Source organism: Mirounga leonina, unplaced genomic scaffold (assembly GCF_011800145.1).
Source record: "Mirounga leonina isolate KUSES-001 unplaced genomic scaffold, KU_Mleo_1.0 Mir_197, whole genome shotgun sequence".
Taxonomy (NCBI): Eukaryota; Metazoa; Chordata; class Mammalia; order Carnivora; family Phocidae; genus Mirounga; species Mirounga leonina.
In genome coordinates, this window is record NW_023270494.1 from 10,982,625 (window position 1) to 11,002,256 (window position 19,632).

The following is a 19,632-nucleotide window of genomic DNA, read 5'->3' on the forward strand; positions in this document are numbered from 1 at the left end:
CATAAGTGCATTATCTGGTTGCTTAGTAATTATCCTCTGCATAAAATCAGTGCTATTCCATTTTTAAAATCCCAACAGGATGATTTTTTTTTAATCGGCAAGCAGATTCTAAAGCTTATTTAGAAGAGTGAAGACATATGGCTTCATCGAAGAAATGTTGAAAAGAAGATTAATGAGAGTGCCGTCGCTCTATTACAGTGGTACAGAGATTACAACGTGGCACATGAGAAGGAAGAAGCCGATGTTTTGAAGGAAAAGAATGGTGTCTAAAGGGGAGTGGGAGGGACAGGCTTCCAGTTATGGAATGAATAAGTTGTGCGGATGAAAGGCACAGCTTAGGGAAAAATAGTCAGTGGGATTGTAATAGCATTGTATGGACAGATGGTAGCTACCCTTATAGTGAGCATAGCCTAACACATAGACTTGTTGAATCAGCAGATTGTACACCTGAATCTGATGCAACATTGTGTGTCAACTCTACTTCAGTGATAAAAAAGAGAGAAAATAGGGTCCAAAAGCCAAGTAGCGCCAGAAGGTGTAAGCTCCATCCTTGATTCAAAATTCTTCTAGGAAAAAAGTTACTGAAAAGCATTTCCTCAATTACAGTCTCTGTTTACAAAATACTGGCGATGTTATTAAATGTGATAATTTTGTATCTTCTGCAGAAGACAGCAGATATGCAGAAACACTCAGAAGTTTTTTGTTTTGTTTTGTTTTGTTTAAGATTTTATTTATTTATTCATTAGAGACAGAGAGAGAAAGGCAGAGGGAGAAGCAGGCTCCCAAGGAGCAGGGAGCCTGATGCGGGACTCGATCCCAGGACCCTGAGATCATGACCTGAGGCGAAGGCAGACGCTTAACCATCTGAGCCACCCAGGCGCCCTGTTTTTGTTTTTTTAAGTCTGACGGTCTCGGGCATTAATGCATTTGATCTGCCTCTGTTTTGCTTGCTGAGCAATTTCTGAACTCACAATTAGCAAAAGAGCACACATGATTGAATAAACGTGAGGGATGGGAAGTAGGTGAGGAAGAGTTCATGTGATTATCATAGACAATGGGACACAGATGAGTCCGTTCGGTTTAAGAATTGCACGCACAGCACATAGTTTCTCCTTCAGTTGTGTATTCAGAAAGCAAATCACAGTGCAGAAGCACGGAGCGGACTTACTGACAGCGAGCAGAAAGAGAGTGGTCCTTTCTCACTTTTCTTCTTCAGCCAAAAACAAGCTCCATGAATTACAAGAAGTTTTAGAATTGCCTTGTCTTCAACTTAAACGAAATGCTCAAAGAAGATAGAATGGTAGCTCTTACCTCTTAAAAAATGTGTCTTGAAAAATATGGAAAACTGGACAGACTTAAAGACAGCAGTTGGTTATAGAGAAAGTGGTTTGTTTGCTGGGATTTGCTACAGAAAGAACAAGCCGGTAGATCTTGGGAATGCAGGTGCCTTTACATGATGTTGCTCAAAGGATTCTCCTGCTTTGCACTCCAAGAGAAATGCTGCAGTTAGCTCGGATGCAATGCAACTGAAATGCAGATAAAAAGTCGGAGTTCATGGTTTTACCCTGAAAAAATTACATGGCTTCAGTGCCATATTTCTATACCTAGTTTTTAAGAACTCAATTGGAGGGTTTTGAGTTACTTTCTGACCTGATTTATATTTATAGCTATCATTTTTTGAGAAATATTTTCTTTTTCTACCTCTCTCCGCCCTGCTTTTCTCTGAACTGTCTCTTTACTTATGTTTCCTTAAAAAGACTGTCCCGGGGGCCAACTCTCCCATTAGGGACTTGTATGAAAAAGCTAATTGAGAAAGACTAGATTGTCTTTAGTTTGATAGCTCCTAATGTTTTGATATGTCCAGCCAGCCATCTGCAACTACAAACTCCCTGCTGAGTTGCTGGCAGGGAGACAAAGAAATGGAAAACAGCAAAGAAGTCACCATGTGGTATGAGCCGAGAGTTTTTGGCAGCCTGGCTGAATTAAGACCATAATCCTTTTCGGAAATCATTCTAAAACGGAACTATTCACAATAAACATGAAATTAAAAGCATGATGTAGTAGTGACCCAAAAGGAATGTGAATTCTTCTCCAGGACATGCAGAGACCTGTGGATGAACTGTTTCTAGATTCTTGCTCCAGCTTTCCTGAGAGTAAGTTGATCTCTAAAATTGTGGTTGTTTTGTATATAAAACTATAACTTATGACTTCAAATAGGGAATGCCAAACATTTGGATGGGAACTAGTAAATGCAGTAAATTATTAGTTGTTTTGATTTTCCAAATCATCTGAGTATTTTATATTGTATGGCTAAAAAACCAGTTGGAGAACTAAGTGGGTTTCTGTTTTTGTTTTTGTTTTTCATTTTCACCCCAGGACTAAAGTATGTTTGGACAAATAGCATATATTATCTAAAAGGGTATTGGGTGAATTGAAAAGAATATAACTTTATGTTGCCTCTTTGCAAGTATGATGGGCTGTTTCCCAAGTGAATAGAATTAGTTATTCTTTTTTGTTTGTTTTCACTTTTACTGCTAGAGGATTTGTAAGCACTGGGGGAGGGTGAGTGGGAGACACATGATTTTCTGAGTTTTGTATTGTTTTAACTGGCTTGAGAACATTTTCATCAAGAAAACTTAGGGCAATATTTTTATTGACCTTATTTATCATATTACATTTATAGGAATCTTGATCTAATTTGTTGTGCAATGTGTTTATTTTCTGAATACAAGGAATTCTATCTGGCGGGGAGTGACTGGCTTTTTATAGCCACATTTTTATTTCTAGATCACACGACTTCCTATTCAGAGCAATGTAAGCTAGTTAGATGTTTTGTGCTCCTCTGGTGAATAGTAATTTTTCTCCCTGACATTTACATCAGGATGTGTAGTGGGGGAAAAAAAAATCAGTCTTAACAGAAATAAATAACCACAGTCGTGACAGATCATGTTAATTCTTCTGTAGTCATCAATAATACTTTCTAGCACATGCATTCCTCCACAGAAAGAAAGGAGAGTAGGCACGTAGGCGACATATTTAACTCTCTCAGATACCATGTTTTAGCAGGGCACTGATTTCTTAATTGGTAATGTCGTGGTTTTGTTTGAGGTGGGGTCTCCAGGCCATCACAGCCTGCTCAGATGGCACTATGGTCAGGAGCTCAGCCGCATAGCTTCTGAATCCCTTTGTTCAGTTCTGGACAATTTTTGTTCCACAAGTGGGTACCTCATAAAGGCAACTCTGTACATCCTAAAGCTCTCGTCCTTGTCTTATTCTCAGTCTTCACGCTTTCTTTTGTGCTCCTTGTGTTAATTTTCTGTTGCAGCTGTAACAGATGACTGTGAACTTCATGGCTGAAAACAAAACAGATTTATCATCTTACAGTTTGGGAGGTGAGAAGTGTGATGTGAGTCTCACTGGACGAAAATCAAGGTGCCGGCAGGGCACCTTGGATTCATTTCTGGAGGATGCGAGGGAGAATTCTGTTTTCTTGCCTTCTAGCATTTCCAGAGGCTGCCCACCTTCCTCAGCTTATGCCCACCTTCCTCCATCTTCAAAGCCAGCAACGGGTTGACCCTTTTAACAGCACCTTGCACTGACTGCCTTTTTTACTTCTCTTTTCCACTTTTCAGGACTCTTGTGATTACATTGGGTCCCCCTAGATAACCCAGGATTATCTCCCTGACTTAGAGTCGGTTGGGTAGCAAACTTACTCCCATCTGTTCCCTTAATTCTCCTTCGTCATGTAATATAATATATTCACAAGTTCCAGGCTTAGAACGGGACCATTCTTCTGTCTGCCTTATTCCTCTTCAATTATTCCTTGCTTTTCAGACTGAAATGGCAGATGCACAATATTCCCTGCAAGACACAATGATTAGGTTTTATCTCTGCCTTGAGTTGGTGACCTTCCCATTTGAGCTGCCTCCTGAATACCAGTAGGGACCAGCATATTCGTGGCTTTGCTCTCGCCCCATGGATAAGATCAGCATTAGGTCATGTATCTAGTAGCCAGAAACAACCTTATTAGTAATATGATGGAAGAGACAATAGCAATTCTATAGTTTGCAACCCTCTTCAAAATGGCACCAAAGGTAGACACAATGACCCCCAAAACCCAGGTCTTATTGACTTGTCCTCCAAGCTTTGTGCCAAAGCTTAAGCCATTACGCTCGGAACATTTCCTGGACCAATTCCCCTCCTACAATGTTGGCTTCTGTTCATTAAGATTACACCTTATGTTTTCCTTATCAACTAAGATAATTCACGGGCATTTATGTTTTACAAGTCTCAGAGTAATTTTGTTTTTCTTCCTGATGGGAAAATAATGAGATAGACTTCTTTTTTTTTTTTTTTAATATTTTATTTATTTGACAGAGAGAAACACAGCAAGAGAGGGAACACAAGCAGGGGGAGTGGGAGAGGGAGAAGCAGGCTTCCCGCGGAGCAGGGAGCCCGATGTGGGGCTTGATCCCAGGACCTTGAGATCATGACCTGAGCTGAAGGCAGACACTTCACAACTGAGCCACCCAGGCGCCCCATGAGATAGACTTCTTGCAATTCAATTATGAAACTCATTCTGGGAGATACACTAGTAATTCTTGGACTGCACTAAGATGACCATATAAATAATTACATCATGCTACCACTACCAGACTGAAGGTTATATCTGGAATCTGCTGCCTTCACTAGGTTTGAAAGAGACCATCTGATGGCTGTTAGACAGCTAAGTCCTGAATTGTTGTTGTTATATAGGTTCTCTCTATATAATGTCCTTTGCAAACAATTCTATAAAGAGTTGCTGATGACAGGGCCTACTTATTGGAAACTGACAGTATGGCTGACTGGTAGACCTGTGTGTAAGCCTAAAGGCTAGCACTCTCTCCCTGTGAGCTTAAGCCCTAACATGGATTACCCCCAAGGCCAAGGTTGAGCCCATAAGTAGGAGGCAATGGATGACTGTTCCACTGAGAACAGCAGAGCAACATGGTACCTGAAAATCAGGCCTAAATTGCCTCCAATAATATACTATTAGAATGAGGTTCCAGTTCAAGGAACTCCAAATGCAAATTTACCTGAATCATGAGTTCGTTCCCTTTCTCCCTATTTCTACCTCCCACCTATCCACTCATATGCATGCAGGAGTAACAGACATCATGAATCTGAAAATTATTTTAGGTGCTCTTTTCTACTGGCAATAAAATGGGGCCTGCGATTTGCAAGAATCAAATTTGTCTGTAATGACACCACACATACCTCTTTACCCAACAGACCTTATCACAATAACTATATTTTTCTGCTCATACTTTTCCAACAAAGAGCACCTTCACACCACTGGGTCCAACTCTGGCAAGATCTCAGAATCTAAATAGCTTGAGAAGGCACAGAACTTCAAAGGTTCTTTCTATTTTTTAGGACATTTTTCACCTCTTTCAGTTTTTGTGAGAAAATCAAACATGACTGTAGGGTGAAGAAAAAATTGGGTAGGCTGTTTTTTATTCTTGGCATTTTAGATTCTTTTCGATTCTACTTCTTGATCCCACCCATACATCACCTAAGGTTTGTTTTTTTCCCTCCTCATCTTTGCAAATACCCTTTCCAGTGGATGCACTTTGTCTCTCTGCCCACACCCAGAAGAGGTGCTTGCCCCAGATATGGAAGCTACAAGGGTGCTCTCTTTGCACCCATCATGGGTTTGTGTTTCTTGAGAATTCAGTTCATCAGGTCTCCTTGCATCTATTGCTTTTTGTTCATGCTATGGGAAATATGGTTTTAATTTTGTCTGGATTACTGTTGTTTCTTACCATTGGTGTAAAGATACTCCACATTCTTCTATATCTCATCTGTGGACTTGAACAAAACAACGATATTGTTTCATGCACATTCTCATCACCTCCCTGATATTCCATGAGGTGGAACTAGATGCCAAGCTTCTGCCATGACCATTAGCCCTGCAGGTCCTTTCAAGTGAGAGAATATTATGTGGTTTTCAGGGATTTCTTCATAATTTTAGATTCAGTTAATTTTCTCAGTCTTTGATTAATATGCACATTTTGGTCAGGAGAGTCAAACTTTTTTGTGTATATTCCTTAACTTGAGGCAAAATTTAATAATTTAACTGACATTTCGTGGGGGAGTATCTGTGGTTTGGGGTTAAATTATATTCTAGTTTTATTGCAAATAGATATTTCTTCAGTGTTCTTTGTATTTGTCCCTTTGGGTAGATTTTTCAAAGGAAAATGGACAAATCACTTTTTCACTTCCACTTTGAAGGTATCAGGCTGATTTTTGTTCCATTATAAACTGTTTTCTCTTTCCTTTCTGAACGACCCCACCTCTACCCTGACAACTTAATTCTAACTTTTCCCTCTATCCTTTAATTTTAAACATACCATTCTTTTTTGCCATTGTATTTGGTACTTGGAGAGCCTTTTGGGGAAATATACATGTCTTCCAACTACCTTGAAAAATTAATTTCCATTGGGCTTTTTACAATATACTTTCTTCAGTATATTTTTCTCCCAACTGTTTTTTCTTCTTTTGGGGTATCTCTTTACCAAATACTTTCCTTTTGATCCTACTTTTTTTCTTTCTACTTCATGTATTTTTTATTTCTCTCATCATTTTTAAATGAGTTTTGATTTTCTTTGAAAATTTGGCAAGATTATGAAATTTTTCTCCATATCATAGATCTTATGTTCTTTACTGACTTCAATGGGACTTTTAAGTATGTAATTTGCTTTTCATTTCTTCTTACCTTTCTTCTTGAATTTTATTATAGTCATTAAATGGAAGACTTGAAAACTTTTCTTCTGTTTATCGTAATAAAGTTTCTTTTGAAAGATCATATATTTTCTCTGCCTCTTGAGAGTAATCAATCTTTCCTTATGTTCCAGCATTTGGGGGCTCCTGATAATGACTGGACAGACCAAAGCCCATGGCTAAGTAGTCTGAGTGCATCCCTCCTTGAGCTCCTCACCCCCTGTCTGGATGTTGGTAGAATCTCTGATCTTGCACAAAGTGGAGGATTGATCTGCGCAATCCTTAGACAAATTTTGAAAACAGCATTGTCACAGTGGTTAAGAGTGAGGTCTCTAGAACTTGGTCATCTAAGTTAAAGCTCTGATTCTGCCACCATTAGCTGTGTTTGGCAAGTCACTCAGCCTCTGTGTGTCTCATATCTCTCATCTTTTAAATGGGGAGAATAATAGGATCTATTCCAAAGGTTTATTATGAGGATTAAACTAATTGATTTTGTTAGTTAACTTGAACTTCCCTTCATATGTTTTTAGCCTCTGGCTCCTTTTCCTACACGTGCAATTGGAAATAGCTGTTACAATGTTTCTTTTTGGTTTGATTGCACAATGTTTCCTATTTCAGACCTTCACATTTACTTCCTTCTTTATTTTAAAATAAACAGGTCAGAATGAGCAAGAGGCACGTAAGTGTGGGTCAGCAAACGTGGGCTCTCCTCTGCAAGAACTTTCTGAAGAAATGGAGGATGAAGAGAGAGACCTTGTTGGTATGGCTCAGAGCCTATGTCTTCTCATATTTAGAAGAGGAAAATGTTTTTTGGGGGACACTGCAAACAGTTTATCTTCATTATTTAATGTTTCATATATATGTTCTATTGTTAACTAACAGCCTGGAAAATTTTCCAAATTCTGGACTTTGCTACAACTTAAATGAAAGTCCTTTAAATATATTATTATTTTATGTCTGACTAGAGGCATTCTTTAAATAATTGATATTCAGAAGCTCTCTGAAAAATAAAGCCATGCTTTTTATTGCAGAGATAGTAATTCTTAAAATCTGAACTCATTTGAAACTCATGAAGGGGGGCACCTGGGTGGCTCAGCCGTTAAGCGTCTACCTTTGGCTCAGGTCATGATCCCGGGGTTCTGGGATCGAGCCCCGCATCGGGCTCCCTGCTCAGGGGGGAGCCTGCTTCTCCCTCCCCTACTCACCCTGCTTGTGTTCTCTCTCTCACTGTGTCTCTCTCTGTCAAATAAATAAATAAAATCTTTTTTTTTTTATATAAAGAAACTCAGGAAGGAATAGATACAAAAGTTCAGGGTCAAAGTCAAAGAAAGAAGCAAATTTAACCCAGAATTAATCCAGCAAGTAATCAAAAATTAAAAAAAAAACTTCAAAAGACAAATTGTAGCACTTCTGCACACTTGTACTAAGGATACAATGTCAATTTGAAAAAAATAATGGGTATATAAACAGAAAAAGAAAATGGCATTTTGAATTTTTGCTTCTATTAAGACAATACTTAGTTTCTCCTGATAAGAATGAGCAGATGTACTTTGTGTAGAAAATTAAGTAAATTGAGAAAAATACGTTAAAAAAGTTAAAATCACATATAAAATACCCATCGTTCAAGGGTTAGTATATTAATATTTCATTTTATGAACACTGTGTGTGTGTGTCTGTGTTGTTTCAACAAATATGTATTGAATTCTTGGATTGACAGTAAATAAAGCATAGAAAAATCCCAGCATGGAGTAGAGATTATATAAGTATAAATATAAAAGTTGGATTCTACCCTACATAGACGTGTTACTTGCAACCTTTTAACTGTTTTTAATATAAGCATCACATCTGTCGATTGATCTATCTCGATATAGAGCAACACACATACTAAAACAAGATCAGATGGTAAATAAGATATGTACCTCTTTTAAAGACCCGGTGTTTAGAATCGAAAGTGTGTAATAGGGTCTCTTCTTAATACCAGATTTCAAATGCATTCTGTTGCATTTCCAATTTCGGAATGTTGTCACAATGACAAAGATTTTTTAAAATTCTTTTTATGAGCAGTATTTTGGGATGATCTTCTTCCTCATATACAGCAGCAGCAGATAAAAATAGGACCTTGCTCCTGTTGATGAGAGCTGGAAACCAATTTCATGACACCTAACATTTCTCTCTCATCAACACTCAGGTGCAAGCATGACTGTAAACCACTGGGCCATTCCTGAAGCAATCTAGCCTCTAACACTCACATTAAAGTACGATAAACTTAGACTCTCAGGGGCGCCTGGGTGGCTCAGTTGGTTGAGCGACTGCCTTCGGCTCAGGTCATGATCCTGGAGTCCCTGGATCGAGTCCCGCATCGGGCTCCCTGCTCGGCAGGGAGCCTGCTTCTGCCTCTGACCCTCCCCCCTCTCATGTGCTCTCTCTCTCATTCTCTCTGTCTCAAATAAATAAATAAAATCTTTAAAAAAAAAAAAAAAAACTTAGACTCTCAGTCATAATTGGAATCAATGCCACAACTCTCTCTTAATGGATGATGCATATATTTCAAAATATGCTAATCAAAAGACAAAAGAAAATGGAAACACTGGGAAACTGGGAGAGAGGAAAAAATGGTCCATGCTACATAAAAAAACTACATGTTTGAGGTTGTTTGTGGATGATTTATCTGTGGATGAGCAGCTATTGATCTGCTTCATTTTTCTCTCATTGCTGTGTAGGAATGGTTTTTCTCATTTCTTCTAGTATTGTTTGCATACCGACTTTCCTCCAATTTACATCAAGTTAATGACTTCCCTCAATTGCCTGCTATGAATCTGGGACGTGTAGATAATTTTAATGATTCTAATTATGTGATTGCATTTGCACCTGAATCCAAAACAACCCAGGAGATCATGAACAAAGTGGCTTCAGCCCCATTCATGAAAGGTATGTTCTCTGGCAGTTCTGGGTGTTTTCCTGATATGCAAAACATACAAATTTATTTTAGGATTTCCTATTATCTTCATTATAGTCCGTATCAAAATGAAACATTATTCAAATGTATGCTAGTGAGAAGATTCTGGAAATATTGCACAGTGCTGACAGTATGGTTTTTAAATCTCTTCAAATATATAAAAAATTGAGAGAGAAATTAGACAGTTAAGTCAAGAAATCATGGGCAATAATTACCAACAAAACTAGGTGGTAAGGTGTTTCCCCAAATCCCACAATATAAGTGGGTGGGGAAAAAGCACCAACAGCCACCAAGTCTACATGGCATCTCTCTCTGGGGTGTTGGGAGAGTGAAGGGGAGCAGTGGGGTATCTGATGGCCCTGAGAAGAACCCCTTTAGAGGAAGCCAGTACCCACTGCAAAGAAGAGTAGGCCAATCTGCAAGCAACTGAAACCATTTTCGGCTACTGTACTGGTAGGGTAGTGTTGGACTGTTATTCCAAAGCTGTTACATATGTAAAGTGGGATATACCAAATAAGTAATTATGGAATAGTTTTTTTCTCTCACCCCTGTGTCTTGGAAACCCAGGAGTCTCAGTCCTGGAGGAAAGGAGATGTAGAGGTCTGGGACAGGAAATTGACAGGGTAAAGAATATTGTCAGGGCACCTGGTTGGCACAGTTGGTTGAGCGTCCGACTCTTGGTTTTGGCTCAGGTAGTAATCTCAGGGCTGTGGGATCAAGCCCCGCATCAGGCTCCGTGCTCAGTGCAGAGTCTGCTTGACTCTCTCTCCCTCTTCCTCTGCCCCTCCCCCCATGCTTGCACGCTCTCTCTCTCAAATAAATAATCTTTTAAAAATATGTTGTCATTCCCGATAGCTAGGAAACCAGTGATAATGAATAGGTTCTGTCAAAGGGACTCAGCAGTCACCTTGAGGAGACTCCCACTGGTCTAAGTTGGCATACTTTGAGCTTCAACAAGAATAGTAAGTGTAATGATATGAAACTCATCTAACGCATACATAAAATCCAGGCTTTCATAATGTATTAAAAGAAAAAAATTGCTTTTGGAAGATGGTACAAAATCGTTCTTCTTATGAAAATTTGTATATAAAGGGAAGATACCCAGTATTTATCCTGTATGAACTGTACTATTGGATAATCAAACAGATGCTGGAAAGTACTGTTTTATAAATGTTTTCTACTAATAAATAAAAAAACAAATGATGGCAATATAATATCACCATTTTGAAACTCCCATTGAGTTAATGGATCTAGGCACTAAGTGTCCATGGCTGCTAATAATATCTCCAAACACCAGATCATCAGAAATCCTGACACTCTGATGAAAGAAAACACCACCACATATAGTCTTGCCGAAGGGATTAGCCAGAGTCTGATTAAGCCTCTGGATGCCACTGCCAGATTGCAGGAAATGCAGGGATTAGGAACATGTCAAATTGCACTAGAAGCGTGCATCCATCAGAATCCAGGCTGCAGGGAATTACATGGTTTCAGTGGCCCGGGTTTGGTCAGTAACAGTCATTAATTGACATGATATTTTTTGGATATCTTGAGAAAAGATTCTCCAAATTTAACAATTTTATGCTGTCTTCGGAGGTTTGGCCACACTGACACCATTATCACATGAAAGTACATATTATAATTGTAGGATATAGTTCAAATTTGGATAGGTCTGTGTATTGCTAGGGGTATTGCTGGTATAATGGTGGTATTGCTATTATTCCAAATTCAATGCTTTAAATCATTGGTTTAAAAGCTTATTTGGAAAGGCATAATCTGTTTGTGATAAAAGTGATTGCCACATTAACTCTGATTTTATCTAGAATTTTAGACACTCCCCCATAGTATGAGTCTCTTATTTAGGACCAGCCCTGCCTTTAGTGAATAAAGAACTTTAACATAATTGAATATGGCCTGCCGTCATTGTACCACATAGAAATCTTACTTATTAGCTACTTTCTTCTTACTTATTAGCTACTTTCTTTCACGTGGCAGGAAGAACAATCGTGGGGTGGCCGGATGAGAAAAGTATGGACGATTTGGATTTAAACTACTCTATAGATGCAGTGAAAGTCATCTTTAATGATACCTTCTCATATCATTTGAAGTTTTTCTGGGGAGGGAGAATCCCCAAGATGAAGGAACACAGAGACCATTCAGGTAACTTTCCTACTAGAAGGGGGTTTTTTTTGGCTATTATGTCATTAGCCACTAGAGGGCACATGTGATTCCCTGAAGTCCACACAAACATACGCTGGGTGTACTCTTAATTCCTGAACATAAATGAGATTCATTCTTATTTAAAGAAAGTCTGTGTTCTTAAGTGTATTGTTTTATAAATAAAATCTTAAAAAAAAAAGAAACAACAACAACAAGAAATTGTATTTGCTATTATTCCTATGCTTCTCCTAAATATAACCTGAAGGAAAGATTCTTGCTCATTGATTCCCAAATGTTTAAAAAAATGTAGTGCTTTCTTGGCAAAAGCAGCAGAAGAACAAAGCTCAAAAAAACATTCTCGGCTAACTGAGAGAATAATAGATTGAATAAAAATTATTAATAACTGGTCTTAACAACATTAATAAAGCAATTCTGGTGTATTCTTCTGGGGTGTGCTCTTCAAGCCTCACCGGAGAAGTCCTACCATACACTGTATTATTGTGGACTTGTACTGCATTTTGGAACGTTTGAAGTTTTGATTTTCCCTATACCAAGATCATCCCATCCCATCATAAATGGTTATGTTCTTCTTTTATGAAAGCTCATTGTCAAGTGATGGATGAAAAAATCACATGTGAAGGTTCAGTGTTCTGGGAGAAAGGCTTTGTAGCTTTTCAAGCTGCCATTAACGCTGCTATCATAGAAGTGAGTATTAAGTTAAAGAAAACTAATTGCATTGTAAATAACATTTTGATGCATGGTGCTACAATGGATTGCCCTACCTTAGCATTTAATTAATTGAGTCACTTAATTTATTTGGCACAATCCACTGAGCAACTGCTGTATGTGAGCCATTACATTAAGCACTGAGGGTCAAGAAATAAGTAGAACACAGGTACTTTTCTCCGGGGATCCTGGATAATGAGGGGACAGAAATGTGGACATGAAGTCACAATAAAAGTTGAGGTTCTATCATGAAATTATACATGCTGTGCAAGGCAAACAATGAAGCAGAAGACACTCTGATGAGAAATATCAGGGAAGATGAGTAACTGAAGCAACATTTCAGTTGTGCCTTCCAGCATGAGTAAAATTTTGTCTAGTGAAGATGGTAAATAGGAATGTTCTAAGGAGTCAGGACAGAACTTGGAGTGTTTCAGGAACACAAGGAGCCAGATTATGATGAACATATATATTTAAATGTGGAATGCACATAATTTCTTATAACAGAGAAAACACACGAGGTTATAATTGGTGTGATGATAACAATGTGTTCATTGATACTTTCCCTTAGATCACAACAAATCATTCAGTGATGGAAGAGCTGATGTCAATTACTGGTATAAATATGAAGATATTACCTTTTGTTGCCCAAGCAGGAGTTGTGACTGATTTTTTCATATTCCTCTGCATTATTTCTTTTTCCACATTCATTTACTATGTATCAGTTAATGTTACCCAAGAAAGACAATACATTAAGTCATTGATGATGATGATGGGCCTTCGAGAATCAGCATTCTGGTAAGTTACATGGCCACAGCCTATCATGCAACATAGATAAACACAACAAGCTAGCTGGTTGGACTCCCTAAGCCTATGAAGTATCATATTTAAACTTGATTCTTTCCTAAAGCAGAGCATTATAAAGGAATGGAATAGATTCAAGTAAGCATGGTAAATAAAACTTTTCATACTTCTTTAAAGAAAGCCTGATCCTATAGATGTCTGCTGATACCCAAGTCAGTAAGCAATAAAAATGACTCTCAGTCAGTAGTTGCAAGACACGAGTGCACCCAAATATGTAAGAACTTGAGGTTTCTAATGTTTGATGAAATATACATTTCAGATATTTTGTGAGATCGGGTGGTTGATACCGCCCTCACACTGAATGATTCATCACTCTGATGACACTGATGGAAAAAAAGCCCATTATGCCCTTTCAGCACAGAGCTTCCTTAGTGGAGGACTAACAGAGTGGTTAGAACACAGGCCTGGGAGGCAGGAAGCTATGGGTCTTCTCCATCTGTCCATTACCATCCCAAACAAGCTACTTAATTTCTTAAAACTCAGTTTCTTTTTCTGTGAAACATTGGTAATGGCATCTGTCTCTCATTGGCCATGACGATTAAAGAAGGGAATGTATTTAAAGTGCTTTGCATTGAGCATAACAAAAATTAAACACTCAATATTAGATGACAGTTGATAGAAACTTGGGAAGGGTCAGAGTCTGAGAGGACAGTAGTTATAAGTTAAGAAACCAAGGAGTGAGGGATGCCTGGGTGCCTCAGTCAGTTAAATGTCTGCCTTTGGCTCAGGTCATGATCTCAGTGTCTCAGGGTCCCTGCATTGGGCTCCCTACTCACCCAGGAAGCTGCTTCTCCCTCTCCTGCTCCCCCTGCTTGTGCTCTCTCTCTCTCTCTCTGTCAAATAAATAAAATCTTAAAAACAACAACAACAAAAAAAAACAAGGAGTGAATCTCCAACTAACAACAAAAAAAAATTTAATGGGTTTAGCCAAGGGATGTATTTGAGATATAGAATAGTAAAAGCATGAATTCTGGACTGAAAAAGTCATGGTTTGCATTTGGTTTCTTTATATACTGATGTTATTCTCAGTGTAAACAAGATTTGTAGAATCTACAGAATAGCTCTGGACATATGCCATGTAGTCTTTAAAAGGACATTAGGGGAGGACAAGATGGCAGAGGAGTAGGAGACCTTAGTTTCATCTGGTCCTAGGAATTCAGCTAAATAGCTATCAAACCATTCTGAACACCTGTGAACTCAACTAGAGATCTAAGAAAAGAATTGCTTCAAAACTACAAATAGAAAAGTGACCACTTTCTGCAAGACAGAATGACAAGACAGAAAAACTCACCTCAAAAAGAACAAGGGGCAGTACTGATGGCTAGAGACCTAATCAGTCTGGATATAAGTAAAATGTCGGAACTAGAGTTCAGAATAATGATTATAAAGATATTAGCTGGGCTTGAAAAAAGCATAGAAGACACTAGAGAATCCCTTTCTGAATAAATAAAAGAACTAAAATCTAATCAAGTCAAAATTAAAAAGGCTATTAATGAAATGCAATAAAAAATGGAGGCTCTAACTGCTAGGATAAATGAGTCAGAAGAGAGAATTAGTGATAAAGAAGACAAAATGATGGAGAATAAAGAAGCTGAGAAAAAGAGAGATAAACAACTACTGTATCATGAAGGGAGAATTCGAGAGATAAGTGATACCATAAAGCAAAACAATATTAGAATAACTGGGATCCCAGAAGAAGGGGGGGGGCAGAAGGTATATTGGAGCAAATTATAGTGGAGAACTTCCCTAATCTGGGGAAGGAAACAGGCATTCAAGTCCAGGAGGCACAGAGAAACCCCCTCAAAAATCAATTAAAATAGGTCAACACCCCAACATATAATAGTGAAACTTGCAAATCTCAGAGACAAAGAGAAAATCCTAAAAGCAGCTCAGGACAAGAAGTCCTTAACCTACAAGGGTGGAAACATTACACTGGCAGCAGACCTATCCACAGAGACCTGGCAAGCCAGAAAGGAGTGGCATCATATATTCAGGGTGCTAAATGCGAAAAATATGCAACCAAGAATACTTTATTCAGTTAGGATGGCATTCAAAATGGGAGAGATAAAAAGCTTCCAGAACAAACAGAAACTAAAAGAATTTGTGATCACTAAACCAGTCCTGCAAGATATATTAAAAGGGATCCTTTAAGTGAAGAGAGAGCCCAAAAGTAACATAGACCAGAAAGGAACAGAGACAGTATACAGAAACAGTGACTTTACAGGTAATTTAATGGCACTAAATTAATATCTTTCAATAATTACTCTGAATGTAAATGGGCTAAATGCCCCTATCAAAAGACACAGGGTATCAGATTGGATAAAAAAGCAAGACCCATCAATATGCTGCCTGCAAGAGACTCATTTTAGAGCCAAAGACACCTCCAGATTGAAAGTGAGGAAGTGGAAAACCATTTATCATGCTAATGGACATCAAAAGAAAGCTGGGGTGGCAATCCTTATATCAGACAAATTAGATTTTAAACCAAAGACTGTAATAAGAGATGAGGAAGAACACTATATCAAAATTAAAGGGTCTATCCAACAAGATGATCTAACAATTGTAAATATTTATGCGCCTAACATGGAGGCAGCCAATTATATAAAGCAATTAATAACAAAATTAAAGAAACACATCAATAATAATACAAAAATAGTAGGGGACTTTAACACTCCACTCACTGCAATGGACAGATCATCTAAGCAGAAGATCAACCAGGAAACAATGGCTTTGAATGACACACTGGACCAAATGGACTTCACAGATATATTCAGAGCATTCCATCATTCCATCATATTCCAGCATTCCAAAGCAACAGAATACACATTCTCGAGTGCACATGGAACATTCTCCAGAATAGATCACATACTGGGTCACAAATCAGGTCTCAACTGGTACCAAAAGATTGGGATCACTCCCTGCATAATTTTGGACCACAATGTTTGGAAACTGGAACTCTATCACAAAAGGAAATTTGGAAAGAACTCAAATTCATGGAGGCTAAAGAGCATCCTACTGAAGAATGAATGGGTCAACCAGGAAATTAAAGAAGAATTTTAAAAATTCATGGAAACAAATGAAAATGAAACACAACAGTTCAAAACCTTTGGGATGCATCAAAGGCAGTCCTAAGAGGGAAGTATATAGTAATACAAGGCTTTCTCAAGAAACAAGAAAGATCTCAAATACACAACCTAGCCTTACAACTAAAGGAGCTGGAGAAAGAACAGCAAATAAAACCTAAACCCAGCAGAAGAGAATTAATAAAGATTAGAGCAGAAATCAATAAAATAAAAACCAAAAGAACAGTAGAACAGGTCAACAAAACTAGGAGCTGGTTCTTTCAAAGAATTAATAAGATTGATAAACCCCTGGCCAGACTTATCAAAAAGAAAAGAGAAAGGACCCAAGTAAATAAAATCATGAATGAAAGAAGAGAGATCATAACCTACACTGAAGAAATACAATTATAAGAACATATTACAAGCAACTATATGCCAACAAATTAGGCAATGTGGAAGAAATGGATGCATTCCTAGAAATGTATAAACTACCAAAACTGAACCAGGAAGAAATAGAAAACCTGAACAGACCCATAACCAGCAAGGAAATTGAAGCAATAATAAAAAATCTCCCAACAAACAAGAGTCCAGGGCCGGATCACTTCCCAGGGGAATTCTATAAAACATTTAAAGAAGAATTAGTACCTATTCTTCTGAAGCTGTTTCAAAAAATAGAAATGGAAGGAAAACTTCCAAACTCTATGAGGCCAGCACTATCTTGATCCTAAAACCAGACAAAGACCCCACCAAAAAGGAGAATTATAGACCAATATCCCTGATGAACATGGATGCAGAAATTCTCACCAAGATACAAATCAATAGGATCCAACAGTACATTAAAAGGATTATTCACCATGACCAAGTGGGATTTATTCCTAGGCTGCAAGGCAGGTTGAACATCTGCAAATCAATCAGTGTGATACACTACATTAGTAAAAGAAAGGACAAGAACCATATGATCCTCTTGATAGATGCAGAAAAAGCACTTGACAAAGTACAGCATCCTTTCTTGATCAAAACTCTTCACAGTGTAGGAAAACAGGGAACATACCTCAATATCATAAAAGTCGTTGGGCATCTGCCTTTGGCTCGGGTCGTGATCCCAGGGTCCTGGGATTGAGCCCCACATTGGGCTCCCTGCTCCGCGGGAAGCCTGCTTCTCCCTCTCCCACTCCCCCTGCTTGTGTTCCCTCTCTCGCTGTGTCTCTCTCTGTCAAATAAATAAAATTTACAAAAAAAAAAAAAAGGCCATATACAAAAAGCCCACAGTGAATATCAATGGGGAAAAACTGAGAGCTTTTCCCCTAAGGTCAAGAACATGACAGGGATGTCCACTCTCACCACTGTTGTTCAACATAATACTAGAAGTCCTAGCCTCAGCAATCAGACAATAAAAGGAAATAAAAGGCAACCCAATTGGCAAAGAAGAAGTCAAACTCTCACTCTTTGCAGATTACATGATACTCTATGTGGAAAACCCAAAAGACTCCACCCCAAAATTGCTACAACTCATACAGGAATTCAGCAAAGTGGCAGGATATGAAATCAATGCACAGAAATCAGTTGCATTTCTATACACTAACAATGAGACAGAAGAAAGAGAAATTAGGGAGTCGATCCCATTTATAATTGCACCAAAAACCATAAGATACCTAGGAATAAACCTAACCAAAGAGGCAAAGGATCTGTACTCAGAAAACTATAGAACACTCATGAAAGAAACTGAGGAAGACACATAGAAATGGAAAAATGTTCCATGTTCATGGATTGGAAGAACAAATATTGTTAAAATGTCTATGCTACCTAGAGCAAACTATACATTTAATGCAATCATATCAAAATACCAACAACTTTTTTCACAGAGCTGGAACAAATAATCCTAAAATTTGTATGGAACCAGAAATGACCCCAAATAGCCAGAGGAATGTTGAAAAAGAAAACCAAAGCCAGTGGCATCACAATTCCGGACTACAAAGCTGTCATCATCAAGACAATATGGTACTGGCACAAAAACAGACACATAGAATGTCAATGGGACAGAATAGAGAGCCCAGAAATGGACCCTCAACTCTATGGTCAACTAATCTTTGACAAAGCAGGAAAGAATATCTGATGGAAAAAAGACAGTCTATTTAACAAATGGTGTTGGGAAAATTGGACAACCACATGCAGAATAATGAAACTGGAACATTTTCTTACACCACACACAAAAATAGACTCAAAATGGATGAAAAACCTAAATGTGAGACAGGAATCCATCAAAATCCTAGAGGAGAACACAGGCAGCAACCTCTTCGACCTCGGCCACAGCAGACTTCTTGGTAGACACGTCTCCAAAGGCAAGGGAAGCAAGGGCAAAAATGAACTATTTGGACTTCATCAAGATAAAAAGCTTTTGCACAGCAAAGGAAACAGTCAACAAAACCAAAAGACAACCGACAGAATGGGAGAAGATATTTGCAAATGACATATCAGATAAAGGGCTAGTATCCAAAATCTATAAAGAACTTATCAAACTCAACACCCAAAGAATAAATAATCCAATCAAGAAATGGGCAGAAGACATGAACAGACATTTCTGCAAAGAAGACATCCAAATGGCCAACAGACACATGAAAAAGTGCTCAACATCACTCGGCATCAGGGAAATCCAAATCAAAACCACAATGAGATACCACCTCCCATCAGTCAGAATGGCTAAAATTAATAAGTCAGGAAACAACAGATGTTGGCAGGGATGCGAAGAAAGGGGAACCCTCCTACACTGTTGGTGGGAATGCAAGCTGGTGTAGCCATTCTGGAAAACAGTATGGAGGTTCCTCAAAAAGTTGAAAATAGAGCTACCCTATGACCTAGTAATTGCACTCCTGGGTATTTACAAAAAGATACAAATGTAGTGATCCGAAGGGGCACCTGCACCCCAGTGTTTATAGCAGCAATGTCCACAATAGCCAAACTATGGAAAAAGCCCAGATGTCCATTGACAGATGAATGGATAAGGAAGATGTGGTGTATATATATATATACAGTGGGATACTACTCAGCCAGAAAGGATGGGAGGAAGGAAGGAAGGAAGGAAGGAAGGAAGGAAGGAAGGAAGGAAGG

General features: G+C 38.4%; 1 protein-coding gene across 4 annotated transcripts in view; it reads left to right on the top strand.

Annotated features, from left to right (window-relative positions):
• The first annotated feature begins 918 nt into the window (after positions 1-918).
• Positions 919-19,632, top strand: part of ABCA9 (ATP binding cassette subfamily A member 9) — a 60,160-nt gene continuing 41,446 nt past the window's right edge. The window contains exons 1-6 of one of the 4 annotated variants that reach the window (XR_004683079.1): positions 920-2,153; positions 7,421-7,522; positions 9,483-9,690; positions 11,714-11,878; positions 12,480-12,583; positions 13,173-13,399. Coding sequence is in view for 1 of the 4 variants with exons in the window: in XM_035026168.1 (XP_034882059.1) it covers positions 7,427-7,522; positions 9,483-9,690; positions 11,714-11,878; positions 12,480-12,583; positions 13,173-13,399 (800 nt within the window). In the remaining 3 variants the exon portion in view is untranslated. Of the gene's footprint in view, positions 2,154-7,420; positions 7,523-9,482; positions 9,691-11,713; positions 11,879-12,479; positions 12,584-13,172; positions 13,400-19,632 lie in introns of those variants that run through there. The other 3 variants (XM_035026168.1, XR_004683080.1, XR_004683081.1) reach the window with 3 other exon arrangements.